The 21,791-nt window shown below is 28.2% G+C and overlaps 2 protein-coding genes across 2 annotated transcripts; one reads left to right on the top strand and one right to left on the bottom strand.

Moving 5' to 3' along the window:
- The first annotated feature begins 8,024 nt into the window (after positions 1 to 8,024).
- Positions 8,025 to 12,451, top strand: LOC126856476 (alpha-glucosidase-like). The gene is made up of 10 exons (XM_050605004.1): positions 8,025 to 8,344; positions 8,564 to 8,743; positions 8,825 to 8,982; positions 9,105 to 9,239; positions 9,684 to 9,883; positions 10,063 to 10,261; positions 10,504 to 10,955; positions 11,172 to 11,318; positions 11,795 to 11,910; positions 12,031 to 12,451. The coding sequence occupies exons 1-10, from the start codon at positions 8,173 to 8,175 to the stop codon at positions 12,201 to 12,203; spliced, it is 1,932 nt and encodes a 643-aa protein (XP_050460961.1). The 5' UTR covers positions 8,025 to 8,172; the 3' UTR covers positions 12,204 to 12,451.
- Positions 12,452 to 15,300: 2,849 nt separating this feature from the next.
- Positions 15,301 to 18,251, bottom strand: LOC126856470 (conserved oligomeric Golgi complex subunit 3). Its single transcript, XM_050604994.1, has one exon. The coding sequence runs from the start codon at positions 18,079 to 18,081 to the stop codon at positions 15,637 to 15,639; it is 2,445 nt and encodes an 814-aa protein (XP_050460951.1). The 5' UTR covers positions 18,082 to 18,251; the 3' UTR covers positions 15,301 to 15,636.
- Between the last annotated feature and the right edge of the window lie 3,540 nt (positions 18,252 to 21,791).

Below are 21,791 nucleotides of genomic sequence, written 5' to 3'. Positions count from 1 at the left end.
CTTTTTTCTCTTTGTAAATTTCCGATTTGGGCCGACTGATAACAGGCCAACCGTTTATTGCGCTCGTAAAAAAAAAACGGACGTAGGTTTGGTTAGGCGAACCGAATTTTACGTATCGAAACGTGACACGCTTAAAAAATCGCTGTTCCGTGAAAAGAATTCGCGAACATCACGCATTCGATATTCCGCGCGAAAATTTCCGGGGGAGAATCCCGCGGGAACAATTCCATAGCTCGTCGCTCTCGAACACTGCTGATTGAGATCAAGTAGATCCCTTCGCCATACAGGGTGTTAACAAAAAATGAATGTATACAGAGAATGTATTTTTTCTAAAGGTATCACTTAACTTAAAAGAAAAAAAAAATTATTTACCTTTTTCATCCTATTCAAGCTAAATTAGTTTTATTAATCGGAAAGTGATATATATGATTCTGATAATTTTGACGTAAGCTCATATCACATACATAAATATATATACGCACATGAAACGGTGCAAAGAGCGCGATAATATTTAATTTTCAAATTATAAATGTGTGTGCTATTGAATATAAAATATAGAAATATTTCCGCTCTATTTAAGTTGAACTCAAGTTCAAATTGAAATTGCATATGAGAGTATTTTCAAAAACTTGAATAAGCATTTTGTTGCAGACGTAACTGTACGTGAACAGTAAATAACGGGAACGCTGTGTATAAAAACTGTTAGCGAGTCAGCACACGTATTGTAAAATAATATTTTTTTCCCTTTTGTTAACAACTTCAAAACAATTAGCCGCAGTAACTATTTAATTTTTATTAGTATTTTCAAATACAATACTTTTGTCTGTAGAATCGTCAAAATTATCGGAATTTGCCTCGAAATTATCAATAAAGAAATCTTGCATATAATGCATAGCTGTAATTTTTGACATTTTTCCCCAATTTATATGTGCAATCATAATAGTCAGTGATATAAATAAAAATATAATTGCTGTTATACGAAATGACAAGATATTATTGATACGATTATTACATTTAAAATAACTTCATCTGAGATTTCTAACAAATATCAAAAGATGTTTTTCAATATATATTTAATTTCAATATCTTATAAATTCTTCAATGATAAAAAATTAAAGTAACGAAAGAAATCAATTATAAAAATTAAAACTGAAAGCGATCTTGAAGGATAAAAAAGATATTAAAAATATATGTTAAAGATATCTTACGATAATTTAGAGATATCTTATTACTTTTACATATTTATATTGCGATAGTTATTCTTTAAATTTTCGAAGTGAATAACATTTCCTAACGAGAGCGACGCGCATGAATTATTCTCGCGAAAAATATTACAATTTGCATCATAATTAATCATTTCAAATTTATGCCCTTTTGGAAAAATTTTTCTTGTAAAAATTTTATAATAATATTATTAAAAATTTATAACAAACACGCGGCTCGGATGCGAAATTCGCGCGTGCTCTGTTGAATTAATTTGTATTAATCTGATAAATATATCTATAAAACTCAATCAATTTGCCTTTATTACGGCTGCCTCCGTACTAATACACGCAATGCGTTCGATCGCGTTGAATCGCAATATGCCGTTTATTCCGTTTCAATAATAGAAATTGAAGCCACGGGGTTACATGCAATTTCGTAAAGTTTAAATTCCGATGTTATAAATACGCGAATGAACTTTACGTGTACGACTTAATATCGCTTTCTCGTATCTAAAACATGGGAGAAATTAAGCTTTACAAGATTTATATGAATGCTATATTCAAAACACAGACTGTCATTACATGCGGCCAGCCCCTATCGATACATCCGTGAATAACTATAAATGTCTATCAGGGACGTTAAATTCCAAACAAATTTAAGACAAATTGGAAACAACGAATAACATGGTCGCGTCAAAGGACCAAAAGTTACTGAAACAACCGTTCGAAATTCCGCTTGATTACAAGAGACCGTTGGTTGTTTCATATTTATTAGTTTTTTACCCTTTTAGTTTTAATATTTCAGAGAAATTAGTTGAAATTAGATTCGTACTATTCATTTAAAAGTTATATACTATAAAGATTACTATAAATTTATTATAATTGTATATTGAAATTATATATAATAATAATATTAAATATAATATTAAATATAATATTATTATTATATATAATAATAATATATTAAATTTTTACAAAGGACTGTTAAACGGGCCAATTTTGCGTAATATAATAGAGGGAATAATTATACATAAGCTGTTTATATTGACACTTATTGAATTTCGATGTTAGATTTCTTCGATATCTTTTTAGCGCGATTATCGGAATGATTCAAGTTTATTATCTTTGAAATAAATCAATGCGTATTAAGAAATGATGTAATCGTATAATTATTTTATACAAATAATCGATATACTAATAATAACTTCCTAGTTCTATGTTTCGTTATAAACTCGTCGAAATAAATTGCGTCTGTATCGATAATCAGCGTTCGTGAAAACAAAATTAAGCGATACGCACAACAAGGACCAGTAGAAGTACCTAACAAAAAACAAAACAAATCAAAAGTCTGAAGTAGAAGTTCAAGAAAATTAATTTTTTGCACTTTTTGCTGTTATATTTTATAAGCGATAAAATAATAAATGCCAGTTTTATTAAATTTTTAGTAAATCTTAAAATAATATGTATTCTCAATATTTTTGAATATCTCATAATTTTAAATTTCTTTAATTTTTTAATGTTAAAAAATTATTGTATATATACTTTACTAAAAAAATAAATAAATAAAAGAATTCGTAAAAAATAAAAGAAGAATCTAATATGCTTTTTGTGAATTATTGTAATAATTTTTCATTGATATTCTATTCGACAAAAAATAAAAAGTGCACAAGATTAAAGTATCGCTAGTTTTAGCTGAAATATTTCACATGACTGATCAAAATCAATCAACACGAACCACCGATTTTTCTATTATATATTGTTATAATTCTTTATTCGATATTAGCTACTTTGGTCCTTCGTCCGATTAGTCAATAAGTGACAAAAACGACCAACACGATAAAAAAATTTTTATGTTCAATCAAAAGTTAAATGATTCATGATTATGGCAGATACGTAAATTATCGAATATTTTGACAAATGTCAAATTTGTCATTTGATATTCGTGAATTAAAAAAGAATAAAAAATCCTGTTCTGGCTTTTCACAATTAAATCGAGAATGAAATTTTCTAATTTCTCAATGTTTGTGCATTTAATCAAACTTTTTTTCAAGAAAAAATTAATAAAATCATAGTCTTTATTAAATATTTTGTGTTCTATTTCTATCGAAATTCTGTAAAAATTTAGTTTTTTTTTATATTAACAAATTATATTTAACAAAAATTTCGGCATAATCCTAATTTACGACGACACAGTTAGACACAATGTTTTAAATATTAAAAAATATAAAAAATAAATACTTAAAATGGAAATTTTAACAAAATATAATCGTCACTATAAAAATCAAATTTATATTATTAATTTATTTCTTTCTCCATCTATTTGATTCGATCTTATCTGGATGACGTCGTAATATACCATAGAATTTTACCATAAAGTTTTTAAAGCATTTATTTAATATTTTATTATCTATTATTATTTATTCATTTTATTATTTATTTTTATTTATCATTTCTTCATTTATTACTTATTTATTCATTTTTACATATATCATATTTTTTATATCTGTTTATGTAATTCGCAAGAAAATCATACAGAAATCTTTTTAATTGTTGAAGAAAAAACAATTGTACGATAAAGCTCATTTTTCGATTAATTACTCACAATACACAAGACGAAAGTGGAAACAATAAACTTGTTCGAAAGTAGACGCCTACGTAAGGAAATGTACCGGAAACAGGTATAAAACTTCTTTATAAGTCTAATTTATAAGAAACAGTTTTTGTACTATTTCTAGTATTTTAATATACAATTTCTGCTTTCAAATCTTATTGTCATACTCGCGGGGCTGGCCGCACCCCATCTTGTAAATATCAAACAACCCAGATAAGTCGTTTCTGCATTTTACCAAAAATTGTAGATCTCCTGGATCTTTCCTTCCCTCTCTTACTCTTTCTCCGATTTCTCTTTTTTTTTTTCTTAAAAATATATACACATAGACAACATACACATCTTTATATAAATTATACATAAAGACATACATACACATACAATACACATATACGTATAACACATGTATGTATACCTATGACTATACTATGTACCGTACTACTATCGTGTGAAAGATATATCACACTCTATCATTCAATCTATCTTTACTGTCTTTACATGTCTTTAACGACGTAGACGATATTAGTTAGCGAACAAAGATATTTATAATTATTGCTCTCTTCGAAAAGAGAACGAAAGTTGCAAGAATAAATATACGAAGAATCCAGAGTAAAAAAATAGACCAACTTCGTAAAATATTCATATAATTTTTTACTTTAAATATATAATACTGTTGTTGAAGTATATTAATATTTTATTGATATTAACGTTTTTTATTAGCATACATATATAAAACAAATTTTCTATCTGCAAGACAAATTCGCAATATCGGCGTTTTTTTTCTTTCACTTTGCAAAATAGAAAAAAAAAAAAAAAAAAAAATATTAAGATTTTTCTCTGCACGGATAGAATATTTAGTCTATGTATGTATCGCATATAAATCGCGTCTTTTGAATATACATGTCGTTAATTACATAATATTACTTTACTAATATAATCACTTAGTATTAGAAAAGCCAAGGATATTTAAAAAAATTCATGAACTTGGTCTGAATTTGACTCTGAACTTTTCGGATACAGCGAAGTCCGCCTCATCGACGATCTTCAACTGTGTGTGAAAGGATAAAAGTAAATTACGTACAAGATAGTCGGTGTGTGTGTGTGCGTTCCTTAGAAAACAGTTTTGCGATTAAGATTACGTAGGGGCGGTTCTCTATAGACAGCGAGAAAACTGTGGTAATCCGCAACGTCGCTCCATTGCAAAACCGCTTCCGAAGTTATACATTTAAGATAGTGAACTGTTATATATACGACGAGAAAAGTACAGGAAGCTATCGTCCTAGATCGCGCGACTACCGTTAATATTTATAGCACTCCTGAGAATATCTAAATTCAAACTGAGCAACAAGAACTTTCAATAGACAAAAAGAAAATCTTATAATAAGAACAACAAAGAGAGTTATTCGTGTAGAAAAGTCAATTTAGCATTGTTAGATATCACGCGATTATGACAAATCCTAACTTAATCTAATCACCGAGCACAGTTATCTGATAAAGTTCACTATTCTGTTCTGATTTAAAGTAGCTATTCCGAGATAACATCATTCTAAAGTTAAACCGCACGACGTAAGAAAAAAATGTAATTTAAAAATAAAATTTCTCTCTCTCTCTGATAATATAAATATATTTAATTTAAGAAAAAGTATTTAAAAAATTAATTTTATCATACAAATATTTTTAATAAAAATCTAGAAGCAAGCAATCGATCAAAAATATAACTGTATTAACGGATCACGCGATACAGGACAATCAGTTCGACGTTAATTAAAGGCTGCGTCGAATAGCAGACGCAGAGAACGTTGTATGTGAGTTTTATACCGTATAAGCGAAACATACATACTGCTCGCCAGTAGACGTACATACATATGTATATATGTATTGTTATGTTATTGCCTAATAACTACGAAATAGAACGTTATGAGAATTATATATAATCCACATTCCTTTCTTTTCCTCATTATCTTACCTTATTATCGAAATATCATTCTATAAATATAGTCAATATAAACATAACATAATATAAAAAGTATATACATGTAGAAATATCCACGTTGCAAATCAGTGATCACACACATGTGAAATATATTAGTACGATAAAATGATACAACGAAAAAGAGAATTTTATAATCACCTAAAATTTATTGTAAAATCTAGTCCTTCATATTATATCGTTATAACAATAGAAATATTATATATTCAAGCGTTATGAAATTAACATTAATAAATTTATGTTCAACGGTTTATTCCTCGAACGAATAACTCACTTGATACGAATAATAATCTCCCTTATACGACGATATAATTATCGTCTTCGGTATGTGTCGGCTAATCGGTATATTTTGTCGATATTTGTGTCATTATTTGATAAAGGTTATTTATAAAATAAAAATTAGAATTTAAATAAAAAATATTACTCTTTCTTAAATTTGATTTAATTTAAATTTTGCAAGCAATTATAATATTAGTATTAAAATATTATAGATAAATATATATTTTATATTTACCAATATACATAAAATAGTTTTCTACATTTTTTACTGCTTTTCAAAAACATTTTACACAATCAGCTTAAAATCATTAATGAGTAATTACAATGCTTCAACAGTGTCTCGATAGAAACTGTAATGCTATAATGGTAATGTCATACGTAGACGGAAGTTGTAATGCTATAATGTCATCAGTTATGACATGACATTATTAACGTAATTAGATGCTATTACAGAGAGTATACTGCGTCCTAATTATGAAACGTAATTTTTCAATATTATTAGTACTGGCATCATAAAAACTCGATTTATATTATGTTTATACATATATTTCATATTTTCTATGTTAACACGCATATTATATAAATTGCGTCTTTATTTGACATTAGACGCTTCTGAATGGCTTACGATAAATAAAAAAGTGGCTGATACCGATCATGGTTATCACGTCAACACGTAGGGTGATTATCATCATTAAAAAGTTTTTCGTGTTACATTTCATTTCATACACACAATTCGGCGATAATGTCGGCTTTTTCATCTATTCACCGACACAGAAATCCAACCATATATTGCTGTAATATTTTATAGTTTTAGGTTATATTATCTGTTATCAGTTCCCTTTAATTCCTCTCAAGAAAAATGACAGACAAAAATTTTATAAATTATAAGTTAATTATTAAATAAAGAGATTAATTTAATTAATTAAAACAAAGTAATTAATTTAAAAAGTTTAACAACTAAAAATTTATGCTTGTTTGTTTACTGTAAATTAAAATTACAATAGAAGTAAATTCATAATGTATACTTCGATAAAATATCGTTAATTTAAATTATTATTATGTTTTTCATCGCATGATTAATTAATGCGATTAATAACAGTTTCTCTGCATAACATGTCGTTTTTTAAAACAATAATAAAAGTAAATTAAATTGTTCACAATAAATTGATAAATTTACTTTCATATATTTTTAATGAACAAACACGATGGAAAAAAAATTTTACATATTTAATCTCAAAACTTATCGAAAGATAAAATAAATTCGATTATGATTTTAAATCTTCTAATCAATTTCGCGATCAATTTTTATATCGTATACGCTGTACGTATTTATCAAACAACATATTTTTAATATGATTTAATATTACGCTATATTAAATAATAAATTTGGATACTTTTAGTAAATCGCTACATCATAATATAATTAACATACAGCATTGATGCATTAACTATCTTCTGCAACGCAATTGCATCGCGCTGTAATAGTTGCAACGGAAAACACGGTATCGTTCATCACTATGCTCTCGAATATCAACAGACAAAAAACAAAGATATATTTTTATGCGGTCAAAAGAGATAAAACGTGCAAATTAACCCTTGACGTTTCGCGGTTATTGAATCGTCGCGCTACTTTCTTAGTACGATAAAAAAAATAGAGTAGATACGCGATGTGTATGTGCAATATATATACATATGTGTGTGATATTAAAAAAAAATTATCACTCTATTCTGCATATATTGTACATACAATCTGCACGTCGTTGCTATCAGAATATAAATAAAGACTTTTCTTCGAGAATGTAAATTATCAATTCTTGACGAAAGGATTGGTAGAATAGGGAGGTTTGAATATCCCTACTCTAAATCACGACGGTGGGGCCGCGATAATAGTTATCTATTGCGCAGACTGAAATTTTTCCCGCATTTTTACGTCGTCCACGAGAAGACGATGTCGTAAACGGACGTACGGAAAAAAATATGTGAATATTGATAAATACATTAATATAAATAAAATATTTAAATTAATTGTGATCAAACAAACGTGCAGTTAATCATCTAATAATTAGCAAGAAAGATTTTTAAATTTAGCCATGTTAGCGCTTACACGCTACGTAGCATTGATAAGCGCTTTAGGACTTTTCATAAGCGTTGCGGATAGCGAGGAGCCTGCGGATAGAAAATGGTGGGAAACTACATTAGTTTATCAGATTTGGCCTAGAGGATTTCAGGATAGCGATGGCGATGGTGAGGGCGACTTGAAGGGTAAGTCACACAAATTGCATTAAAGTAGAAAATTATAATCAAATTGAGCTTTCATCGGTCACATTTAATTTTTATCGGTCACATAAATCTGTAAAATATTCATATTAATATATATATATTTTTTTCATGTTTATTCACGCGTATATAATACGCTATAAAAATATTTTCAAGATATTTTAAAATATATTACAAAATTTCTTTAACACAATTAATTCGCAGGTATTATTAATCGACTCGATTACCTCAATGATCTCGGAATCGAGACAATTTGGTTAAATCCTATTTATCCTTCGCCATTAATCGATTCAGGATATGATGTTTCCAACTATACAGACATACATCCCCTTTTCGGGGATTTAAATATTTTCGATAATTTCATACGAGAAGCACATAATCGAGGTATAATAATATACAATATGCAGTTTTTTAAACGCGCCTGCACCGTTTATTTTTAATAACTTAACTCTTAATTCCTTTTAGAATTAAGAGTCATTCTAGACATTATTCCGAATCATTCCAGCGATCAACACAAATGGTTCCAAATGTCGGCACAAAATATCGAGCCGTATACTGATTATTACATTTGGTCAGATGGCAAGATCGATAAAAATGGCACAAATATTCCACCGAATAACTGGGTATATTTTTGCCAGTTTTATTGTTTTATTAATATAGCATTATCCCAACAACCTCTTTTGAGAAAACCTATCTATCTTAAATAAAGATAAGGAAAAAATTATTTTTTATTATTTTCGTATAGATGAGTACATACAACAATAATACAGAATCTGCATGGACGTTTCATGAGAAGAGACAACAATGGTATTATCATAAATTTCATCATTCTCAGCCGGACCTTAATCTGAGAAACGAGAAAGTGATCAAAGAATTAATGGTAATATATATATTTATTAAAAGAAAATATTTTTTTATATTTCTAAATCTAAATTGAAAAATAAAATAAATATTTAAAAATATTAAAAAGAATAAAAGTTAAAATGGATAAGATTTTTTTAAAGCAGATTGTAATTTTTTAACAATTTAGTAAAGTTTAAAAATTTTTTAATTCAAAAGCAATTTAATATTAATTAATTAGTAATTCAAATAAATTTAAAAAGAGTAAATGTATGTATTATAAATTACGTTCTGTCTAAATTCAATGAAATATTTAATCAATATATGTATAAACTATATTAATATATTCAATTAATAATTAATAGTAATACACATTTTTATTTAAAAAACAGATAAGAGATTCCAAAATATAATTTTTTTGTCATAAATAATTTATAAATTATAATTCATAAATAATTTATAAATGATTAATTTTTGTGAATAGAATATATTTGACTTTTGGTTGAAAAGAGAAGTCGACGGTTTCCAAATTACTGCAGTACCGTATTTCTTCGAGGACGAAGCCTTAAGAGACGAACCTAAAAAAGACCTTTATACCTTTGGTCTTCCCGAAAGCACTGCTCTTCTTTATGTATTTCGTAAATACATCGATGATTGGGTATCGACCCATAAAACTACATCAAAGTATGATATATTAAATACTTCTAAGACTAGTTATTTGCAATACTATTATCAATATATTATAACATTGTATATATGTATAATATTTATATAAAATATTTGCAGTATATTAGTCTTTATGTCAGTTTATATTAATTTTTATAACTTATTATGCAACTAATATGATTTAATGACATTATTAGGTTGTTAATCGCGGAATCATATGATATTTCTGACGTTAATTTAATAGCATATTACGGAAGTGGCACGCACAAAGGAATTCCACCTTTCAATTTTAAATTTATAACGCTTATTCGCAATAGCAGCAGTGCTAATGATATTAAGCGTATCTCGGATGAATGGATCAAACTTCTTCCAGAAAATTCTAATACCAATTGGGTGGTAAGTATAAACACTGAATTAAAAGTAATTTTATCAGAATCAAGAAAAAAGTTTAAGATTATTTTCTATATATTTATTATTGTGTTATAATATTTGATACTTAGAAAATACTTATATATATATTCGTCTTCTCTCTTTTTATTCACTAATAATTAGAACTTAAAAAAAATATATAAATATTAATTTAATGTATGTTTCTGGTATCATTCATATATATTTTTCATTATTTTTTACAAATACAGCTTTCAAATCATGACAATTCGAGAGCAGCCTCGAGAATCGGATTCAATCGAGTCGACGGTCTTCACATGCTCAGTTTGCTTTTGCCTGGACAAGCATTTACATATTATGGCGAAGAAATAGCCATGTTGGATACGAAGCTAAGTTGGGACGAAACCATCGATCCCATAGGATGTGCCAGTGGCATAAACAAATACGAATATTTCTCGAGAGATCCAATGAGAACTCCCATGCAATGGAACTCCGAAATTTCAGCTGGCTTTTCAAAAAATAATGCTACATATCTCCCGGTTTATCATCATCATGACAATAATGTAGGGATGCAACAAAATAAAAATGAGAGTAATTTAAAGACATACAAAGACCTGGCTATTTTGAGAAAGAATCCAATTTTTAGGAATGGAAATTATGAACTTACAAGTTTAAATCGTGATCACGTGTTGGTGTTAAAAAGGTAGGCACATTAGAAAAAAATATATATAATAGATATCTTGTTAATATTGAAATTTGTAAAAATAAAATATCTGAATTTTTATAAGATATTATTTTTCTAAATTATTTAGTATTATTTTTAATTTATATTATTTATGTGTACGTGTATGTGTAAATTATATTGAAATTTATAAAATTCATATAAAAAAATTGCTGTTAATTTTTGATTGACAATTAGATTCTTGAAAAATTACCCAGACGAATTATACATCGTTGTAGTTAATCTGGGTCTGCGGCAAGAGAAGATTAATCTGACTTCTATATATCCTAATTTGAACAAAACTTTAGAGATTGTTGTGGCTTCTAGCAATGCAGTTTGCGACACGTAAGTTTCATCATATAGCGTACAGAATATTGCCACATAGTTAATAAACATTTTTTTAAATCGATCTTTTTTATTAATAAGAAAAAAGTAAAACTTTTATATATAAATCTTCATTAAAAATAAATTTATAAATCTTTGGCCAATTCTAAATTAATTTTTTCTTTATAAAAATATTTACAAAATTTAATAGTTGCAAAGTCATTAATTATTTAAGCATTAATATTCTTAAAGCGTAAATATATTATAAATTTGGCAATTCTTTTAAATCAATTTTCTCGGAAATAGCATCACATACAAAAAAATTATAATGTCTAAAAATGTTAAGCAATTTTAATATTTTCGACTTTTAGTTTTACAAGAAATTATCTATCCATTGTACCGATACTATAATTCCCGATGCATATAATAATAATTGGTTTTTTTTTATTATTTTATTCGATTTTCACGAATCTTTGTAAATTAGCATATGTTTTTAGAAATATTGTTCCACGGGATAATATTGAATTAACAGCGAATGCCGCATTTGTATTAAATGGCCAAGAAGAAAAGGAACAGACTTCAACAACTACTATCACTAAAACAACTAGCACAAGTGCGTGTTTTCTTAATTAACCGCAATCACAAATTTATCAATATTTATCAGAATCGTTAAAATCACAGTAATTATAGATCTTATCAATATATAATATGTTATTCATAAATATTATTTTAGCAACAAGAAACGAATCTACTACATCTCCCATAAATGAGACGACCAATCCTACTGAAAGCACGACGAAAAAAGAAGAAAAATCTGATAATGCAGCATCAAATTTTACACCTGTATTTCAAATAATGATAAGCGCCATTATAACTGTTATAGTATCGTACCAACTTTATAAATAATGTAAGAAAGAAATAAGAACTTGTACAATAAAAAATAGAATTCTAAATATATATGTATATAAGGCGCTTATCAGCTCTTGATAATCACATGTACAGTGTTTCAGATCTAGCATTCCAGATCACTATCTTTCACTAATAGATAATTTGATTAATTTAAAATAAACATTTTTTTAAGATATCAGAAAAATATTCTTTTTATCAATACAAATATTTTTATAATTAATTCTAAAGAGTTAAAGAAATCTTTTTGTGACTAATTTTTAAGAGTTTAAAAATTCTCTGTATGTCTGTTTATTTACTTCAAATTTAATAAAAAGTATAAAGTTTCATTATATGTACATAAAATTAGTTCCCCCAAAAAGCGCTATATTTTGAATCATTAAAGAGAATTATTAATATAATTTAAGAACTATTAGTCTTTCAATATTTTTAAAATTAATCACACAAGCAGAAGAAAATATTATAAATTATAATATTTATACTTAAGTAAAATCGATAAAAGCTATACATTTAATAAATGTAATATTAATCCAATTTAATTAAAATACTTTTTATTATAATTAGCTTAATCTTTAGTAGCTTAAGAATCCTTAGATGAAAAGTGATTCAAATTGAAAATAATTAAGAAGATCATCTAATACCAATAATAGCACAAAGAAAAAACTACTTTAAATAATGACTCATAATGAGCTAAAAAAAGCGTAACCAGATGTTCGCAGATGTCATTCGGGATCATCAGATTTACACACTGACGAATACCAGTTTATTATAATAACGATATTTATGCTTGGAGATCTATTCTTTGCGAGGACGTCGATGAATCGACATCCATGTTATATTTATTTACAAATTAAATCTGGAGAAAAAAAAGCCAGCTCGAATTTCAGTCGGAGTGTAAAGTGTATCTTGTGTATACTCAGTGATAACTTACAATCATCAACGCGAAAAAATATGAAAAATATTTTATTTTAAAGTGTATACGTTTTTTTGCGAATTTCACAGAATCCGCTGACAGATGATTCTTAATAATATATCAGAAGAGAATATTAAAGGCAAAAATGCAAAAAATTGAGTTTGACTCCGAGAATTGACAGTTCTAATTATACGTTATCAGTGTATATATTCGCATATATATAATTCAATTAATAAAGAATAAACAGCGGATAACTCGGGAAAATAATGACTACAATAATACAGTTAATTAATAATGACTCTTTTGCATTCTTATGCTTATCTTTTGTATATATTGCTATCTTTACTCATACTGTCGTTTACCCAAACAATTTCTCTTTCACACAATTCGATTTAAATCTTCGTAATAATAACGATGTTTATATCGATAGGTTCGTAAATATCGAAAAAAAAGCAAAATGAGAAGATTCAATTAGAAATATATGAAAATTTCTCTGTGCAAAGTTTCTACTGTTATTGTATATATCAAGAAAAGCATTACAAAATGGAGCTACAGGAAAAATTCGCTTTTGCTCAGAAAAATCTGGTTTACGATACCATCCCTCTTATTATTATCGATAAAATGGAGAGGAAACATTTCAAAGGTTCGTCAAGTTTCATTATGCTATCCAATTAAAAATTTCTCTTTTTCTCTTGTAGAAATAATAAAAGCGAGTTATTTTTAATCTTTATAGCTAATTTGAAAATATAATAATTAAAAGCTATCAAAGAGAGCACCGTATATTTTTTATTTGCAAACTATTTTATAATAATACAACGGCATTAAATACTTCATAAATATTTGACGATGATATATATATATATATATATATATAAAATAAAAATAGAGTGGACTTCAAAATAATATTGAGTGATGTATCGAAATAAATAAAATAATAGATCGTTTCTTATTTCAGATAATAGAGAAATTCCAAAGTATTATTACGTTTCTAGTCCATTTTGGATGAAGTTCCGTTTATTATTATTTTGGATATTGTGGTTTGTATTGATTATGGCGATGGTGCTCTGTATTCTCACATATTTTTGTTTCACACCTCGAATGTGTTATAGTTCAAACATACACAGAAACATAAACGGATAAGTAAGTATCTAAAATTGAAACTTATCAAATATACAGAATGTTCAAAAATTCATGGTATAAACTTTATGTTTTTGTGTATGTTAGGCCTTCTCGTTTATTTTAACGATTATACGAGTGTAAAGTTTGTACCACAAATTTTTAAACATGTTTTTAATATTTTCTCTCTCTCTCTCTCTTTGTAAAAAGTATATGATTTTATAAAATTCTCTCAGATTTTGTTATCCAGTTATTTTTATCAAAGAACAAATTTTTATGGAATTTAATGAATTTAATCAATATTCAAATAATAGTCAATATTTAAATAATGTGCGCATTCAATAAAATTGATAATCTATTGATTTATAATATTGCTCCAATATATCTCTCTTTCAATATTCGATTATTAAATAAAATAATGATATCCTATTATATTTTAAATATATTAATATATATTTTAAATGTGTATGTTTCAGTAAATATACATCATCCAAAAAAATGCAGTATGGTATAATAAATATAATGTATTATAATAATTTGAATATTATTATGTTTGTACTATATAAATTATAAGAATTAAATTGTTATATATATTTTTTGCTGTAGAAGATTATATAACTTTATTTTCTAATATTAATTCTATTTACATTTTCCACAATTTCATGTAATTACACTTCTAACAAAGTTTTTAAATGCTATATACATGTATTATCAATGTTTATACAGTTTCAAAAGTTACGTAGCAATGTAAAAATTTAAAATTTTTATTTATACAATAACTTTTTTCGCAAAAATTTTCCAAAAATTATATATAAATTATATTATAAAATAAAATGACAAAAATCGAACAAAACACAATAACAAAAAATAAATTGTATTATAGCGAAAATAATAAAAAAAGTAAATCATAATTTTGTTTAAAAAACTTACATATAAACATTGATTTTATTTTATTTTATTTTTTTTATTTTTTTTTTTTTTGTAAATGGTAAAGATTTAATTTATCTTTAAATTTTATTTTTATTAAATAATTAATTGAATCCAATAATAATAAAAATAGCTAAATAATAATAATATCTTAATCACTTTATTTTAAATTAATTATATTTATAGAATTATAAAATATATATTGTATCGTAAATTATATATGAAAACTAATATATCTCTGTTAAAATCTATCTCTTTCTATTCTCTTTATTCTGAATTCTGAAATTTAATCAATTTACTAATTTTATTTCAATTTTACTTTTATTTTTTAATTATAAATTTTTTTACGTTTACATAAATAATTACATCTAGCATACGAAATTTTTATTTTTGCTCGTTTTATTACAGCTAACTCACTATTCTGTCCAATAATCTATATAATTTCGAGAAATAAAATAAATATGAAAATCTTGGAATTTAAACTTCTTGTTTAGTAATTGATTGCGACCGTTTCAGAGTTGATTGCGATTCCCGATTTAATTTTCCTTGAACCAGCGTTGTCGAGCTCAACATAACAGAAATCTGTTCTGGTAAAGGACACGCAATCATCAAAAGCTCCTCTGCATTATAGTACTTATTCAATATTTGATGCAATTGCGTGAACGCGGCGCAAATGTTATTTTTTATCGGTTTAAATAAAATAAATTCAGTTTCTTTATTAGCCAAATACAACTGCATCGATTGCTGTATCTCGGGGCATTTAAACTTGATTATCCTTAAAACATCAACCACTATGGCTGCCACTTCCTTTGCACTTCCTAGTGCATTTTCCGGACTGGAATTTGCATCATGTAATTTGTCCTTTTCCATTAACTTGATAATAGGATTAATCAATAAATAAGTTGCATGTTGTATCAATCGCTGACATGAAAACTTCAACTTTGCATCCACATGTTTTCTCGAATCAATGAGTTGTTCTTTCATCTGTGGTGCACCTTCTAAGAGAAACTGTAATAATGCATTGTTCGATAAAGTGAAAAGCCTGGAACTTTTCTCAAGCAGCCCAAATGCAGCGGTCTTCACTTTGGAGAAGTCTAGACTATATTCCTTGATAGTAAAGTCAACTTGAAACGGTGCAATCTGCTCTCTAAGGATCAGCAAATGTTTGATTTGAAATAATTCCGCATCCAGGGTGGTCGCTCTCTTCTCAATTTCTTGCCTGGCATTCTCGATGCTTTGGACACAGAGGGAAATGGCCTCCTGGCTCAGTGATTGGAACACAGATCTATCCACACAGCGATAAAGCCTCGATAGACATACCAAAGTCCTGCGAACTGTAGGATACCACATAGCATGTAGATCTGCCGGAGAACTTCCCATGTGTGTCTTTTGATAAATAGAATCCATGACTATATGATTTCGAGAGACCGGTTCTAAGACAGAACTGTCAGCAGAAGACACTGAAATTTTTTTCATACGAGTCTGGCGAACCTCTTCTCTAATTGATTCCGCTATGTCCTCCATCATCTTCAATTTTTCTGGATATGCCAAGTCTCCTGATGAAGGATTGTAGTTCAACACGTCGGATTGCAGATACAAATGTGCGCGAAATACCAATCTCTCTTGCACATCATGTAATAGTTGCAAGCATATGTTTCCAAAGCCTTCCAATGGTTCAAAATTGTTCTGTACATATTCATCCAGCATTTCTATTCGTAGAATACAGCAGATTTCTGCCAATGTCTCGAGATGATTAATGTGTATTATGAAAGGTCGTAATGCGTCGTACAGCGAAGTGCACAAACTCTCCAAATATGAAGTCAGCCCGTTTGATTGTTTCGAAAAGAATTCATAAAAAAGTTTATGTTCATCTATCGATGCGTGCAAGAGCAGCGCACAAGAGTGTCGTACTAAACTACAATGGTCACCATTGTATTTCTCCCGAACAGAATTCAAAGACTTTTGTATGCTTGCACCTAACACTAAGCCTCGCTGACTCCAATAATATTGATGACATTCAAGCAAAAGACTGTCATATTCCTGTCTTTTATATGATTTACTTTCAATCTGTTCAATAACTGGTTTTGTCTTGGACAAAATTGTCTGAAATCTACCATAGAATAAAGCAAGTGCTGTATCAGCATTTTCTGGTGAGCCTTCGTTGTCCTTTAAATTTAAAATGCTCTCTGTAGTTTTAGAGAATAGATTGAAAATATAATTCTGTATCAGTGTAATTGCCTTTGACTGACAATGCCTGTATCGTATTAAATAAACTCCGCTTTCATTGTATGACGAATTATTCTGCATAAAATCTATATTTGTATCAATTTTATCTAATATAGTGAAAAACATTTCACTATTGATTGACAATGTAGGTGCATCTAATTTCTCTGTAATCATATTGATCTCTTTGAAATATCTAACATATTCTGTAATGCTATCGATTGTCGCGTTCAACTGTTTCTGATCAGAAATAAGTTGCTCACTAGCATCGTATAGAGAAGTAGTTTTAGCAGAAACTTCGTTATATTGTTTATAAAGTGCAGAAAGATCATCCAATGCCTTCTCTATCTCAGAACAAACTTCATGGCACTCAGATCTCCTCGATTTCAGCTCATCGAGATACAGATTATACTTCATATCATGCATAGACATATATTTCTTCTCTAAAGCCAAATAATGCTGAAGTAACTCCTGATACCTTTCTATCGGAAGATTGTTTTCTTGAGAATCCTGCTCTTGCAATTTCTCTTTATCGTTATGGATTACATTGGTTTGCTGATTCGATGACGGAAAGTATGAAGTTATGGCAGTTTCTAGATTCATTAAACAATCCTTTTGACATTCTGTCAATGGGGCCAAAGGATTGTCACTCTGATCCCATTGAATAAGGTTATGTGGAATCGCTCTTGCTTTAGACATTTTTACTCGCGATAAGAATATTCAAATGTCAACATAATTGTACGTATGACATTTATCCTGATCTAAACTACTGTCCAAAATTAAATTTAAATGCTTGTATTTTACAAATCGTATATAACAAACTTTAGAAAACTGAGTAGAAATTTCAAGAAACTGTCTACGTATGACACACCGACATTACCGACTTAACCGATTACATTACCGACTATACAGAAGAGAATTTCCCGCTAAATCTCTACCTAACCCAACCTACCTATCGTTAACGCGCGTACTCCATTTATTTGAAAATAACGAAATATGTAAATCCTTCTATGAGAATATATGAAATACTGGCTTTTATTAATCCAGTCAATTGCCTCCACAATACAAATAAAAAATAATTTAACACTCACCGATACGATGAAACGATGCTGAGCAAGTTTTGACAGATCTATAAACAAATACATCAAAATTAAAGCACACGATTTAACAATAAAATATCAGTATATCACAGTAAAAAAAAATTATGCGCGTATCTTTATGAAATATTATATTATAAATTAATATGATAATTAATACAATTAATTAAATCAATTATTAATTTTTGTAAAATTATTTCGCGATAGAGAATCGAGAGAGAGAAAAAGAGAGAGAGAGAAAGAAAGAGAGAGAGAGAGAAATGATATACTATGAAAAAAATATTTTCCTGAATATTATATTAAAAAATAAAATTTCATAAAAAATATTTCTGTAATCTTGTGGAATACATGTGTAAAGTATCTCAACATCTCTCTAATTAAATAATAAAATTATAAACTGCTTACCTCACGGTCGTTCCATCGTCTCCCCGCACCGTCTCCTCCTCTCGTCCATCGTTCATGACACTCACACGAAAACACACGCGAGATTAATTTCGCGATCGCGCGACACTATCGATAATTAATTGCACCGTCGAACTCGCGAACTTTATTATATATTGCGATCACTCACGACGTTTCACTGATCGAGCAAATCGACGACGTAACCTCGATACCGGACGATCACTACGGAATCGAGAGTAAGCAACGCGATAATAGCGGAAAGTAATTATTCGGATTGACAATCGCTAAGTATTAGTTATAATCACTGTAATAGAAATAGTTATGTTCACTAATCGATACGATCGTGTTTCAAGACAAAACATAACAACATATACGCGGAGCGACTCTCGTTGTTGCCTGCTTGCCTGACTTTTGGCGCGCGAATGACCTCAAAAGGGGGAAGGGGAAGAGTCACCGGCGTATGTAAACAATATCACGTCGCAACAGACGGATCGCAAGCGTACGTACGTTCGAGGTTTATTGTTCTGTTGTAATATAACAATTTAACGCGTTATCTAAATAAATTCATACGCGGAATACTTTGTGTTCATTGAGTTTTAAATCAATCAAAAGGTTGACTTACGTCTACGGTTAGTTTTTTGTTTAATAAGTCAGGGCCAATATCAACACCTTCGGTTAAGTTAATCGACGGTTAAAATCAGCAGGGTGGCAACAGAAGAGGTGAATGAAAACCAAGCATTCTTATCATTTCAGTTGCCACCCTGCCGTCGATTAATCTAACCGAAGGTGGTGAAATTGGCCCTTAGTCGACGACATAATCTCGGTACTAGACGGCATACGCGATCGAGCTAATACGCGATAATATAGGCAAACAATTACGTTCGCACGGATTGATAATCGCTAATTATACTAACTGTAATAGAAATAATCGCGTTTTTAGAATCTATTAATCGACACGATCTTATTTTGAGACACAATATACTACGATATATATGTTTACAGAACGACGCGCATTCTTGCCTATCCTTACCTGACTTTTGGCGCGCGGATGACAACAAACGGAGAGTAAGGAATATGCAAACAATATCACGCTGTACATAACAACAGACGGGCTGAGATGGACTACACACGTTCGAGGTTCGTTTTTTTTTTGTTTTGTTATATTAATAATTTAACGCTATCTAAATTCCTATGCGGAATATTTTGTGTTCGTTGAGTTTTAAATTAATTGTTATTAATAAACGGTTGACGTCATCGCGGTTTTTCGCTTAGTTACTCAATTCTGTGATTTGCGTATTGCTAAGCGTTTTTATCTGTGGAAATAATTTGCAAATTGCGGTTTAACTTTGAATATTTAATTGAGATATATATATTCACATTCACGCATCGTTGTAGAAATACAGGTAAGCGTTGAATTATTAGTCGTAAAATCGTAATAGCACGATAATTTATAATTCTCATTCAATTTGATTCCTATTAAAATTTATAATATTTCAACAATTCATACAAGAGAATTAGATTTTTTTATTTATCTTTTGGTCTTTTTGTGCTATCTTGGATATTTATTAAACATTTAAAAAAATTCTTTTTGTAAATTATGTAATTTTTTTATTAAATATCTAAATTTAAAATTTATTTATTCTTATAAATTGTTTAAGATATCTATATTATTATAACATTAAAAATTTAAGTTTGCAAGAATGTGTGTTAGTCGAAGTGAATTTTGTCTAATTTATGCGTCGTCTATTTTTTTTTTTAATAATTTTATCAATCTCACGCGAATATAATAAATAAATTTACTAATCGATTAATCGATGCAACACTACTGTCATTTTGTCCATTTTTTTATAAATGTTAATTATTAAATTATATTTGATTTAGTTTCTGGCACGATCTCTACTTATAGATCTTAATTTGTATTATTCTCACATTATTTATACATTCATGATATTTCTTTTTGACAATATCAACGACAATATCAATATTTATGCGAAGTTGTAGAAAAACATGTAGCAATTATGATTAAAAATAGATAATTACTAATGTATATTTTTATTAATATATTGAAGCAATATTTGAAGCTACAGTTGCGCGGAATTAACTTGAAATTGCTGCACGTTCGTATTACGATTCATGATATATTTATGATCCCTCATAATTTTATTAATATGCCTAGCCAATACTTTCAACTATATATATATATATAGTTGCACAAATCTTTTTTAATGAAATTGTCGCACGATTTAATATATTGCATATACGCATAATATAATGGTCACCCGATATTTTTTTTTGACATTCCCGATACTATATGTTTACTTGCAATATTTATTTTCAATAATTTAAAATCATGATTCAGATGTAATAATACAAATGATTATAATATCATATTATAATTGTAATATATAACTATGATATATATCATAACATAAATATTAATAAATTAATTAATTGATTCTTTTCTTTAACATGACGATCATATTTCACAAGCATTCCAACAATTTGATATATAAAATTTCAAAAATATCACATTGTTAAATAAATCTTTAAATATTATTGGAGAAAAAAAGATTTTGAGATATCCTGTATATTAATTAATACGCGTGGATATCGTGTTTTATAATAACATTAGTCTTCCAAAAATATTCAGATCTCCCGAAATAGATGAAGTCATATAAATGCATACCTCGCGTCGTTCTTACTAAAATCGTGACTTGTAAGAACATATAAGACAACGGTCATTTGATTGATCTATTACATGGATCGAGTACACTCGCTCCGCATTTGAACAACGCCACGATTGGTCATGAATCAATCTAGGTTGCTATTACAACGGTCACATTCTATGAGTCGAGGATTCTTCCTTTTTTTTCTGTGCATTCTTTTCCATGGATCCTTTTAAGAACATTC

Source organism: Cataglyphis hispanica, chromosome 19 (assembly GCF_021464435.1).
Source record: "Cataglyphis hispanica isolate Lineage 1 chromosome 19, ULB_Chis1_1.0, whole genome shotgun sequence".
Taxonomy (NCBI): Eukaryota; Metazoa; Arthropoda; class Insecta; order Hymenoptera; family Formicidae; genus Cataglyphis; species Cataglyphis hispanica.
This window is presented reverse-complemented; position numbering and strand designations above follow the sequence as displayed.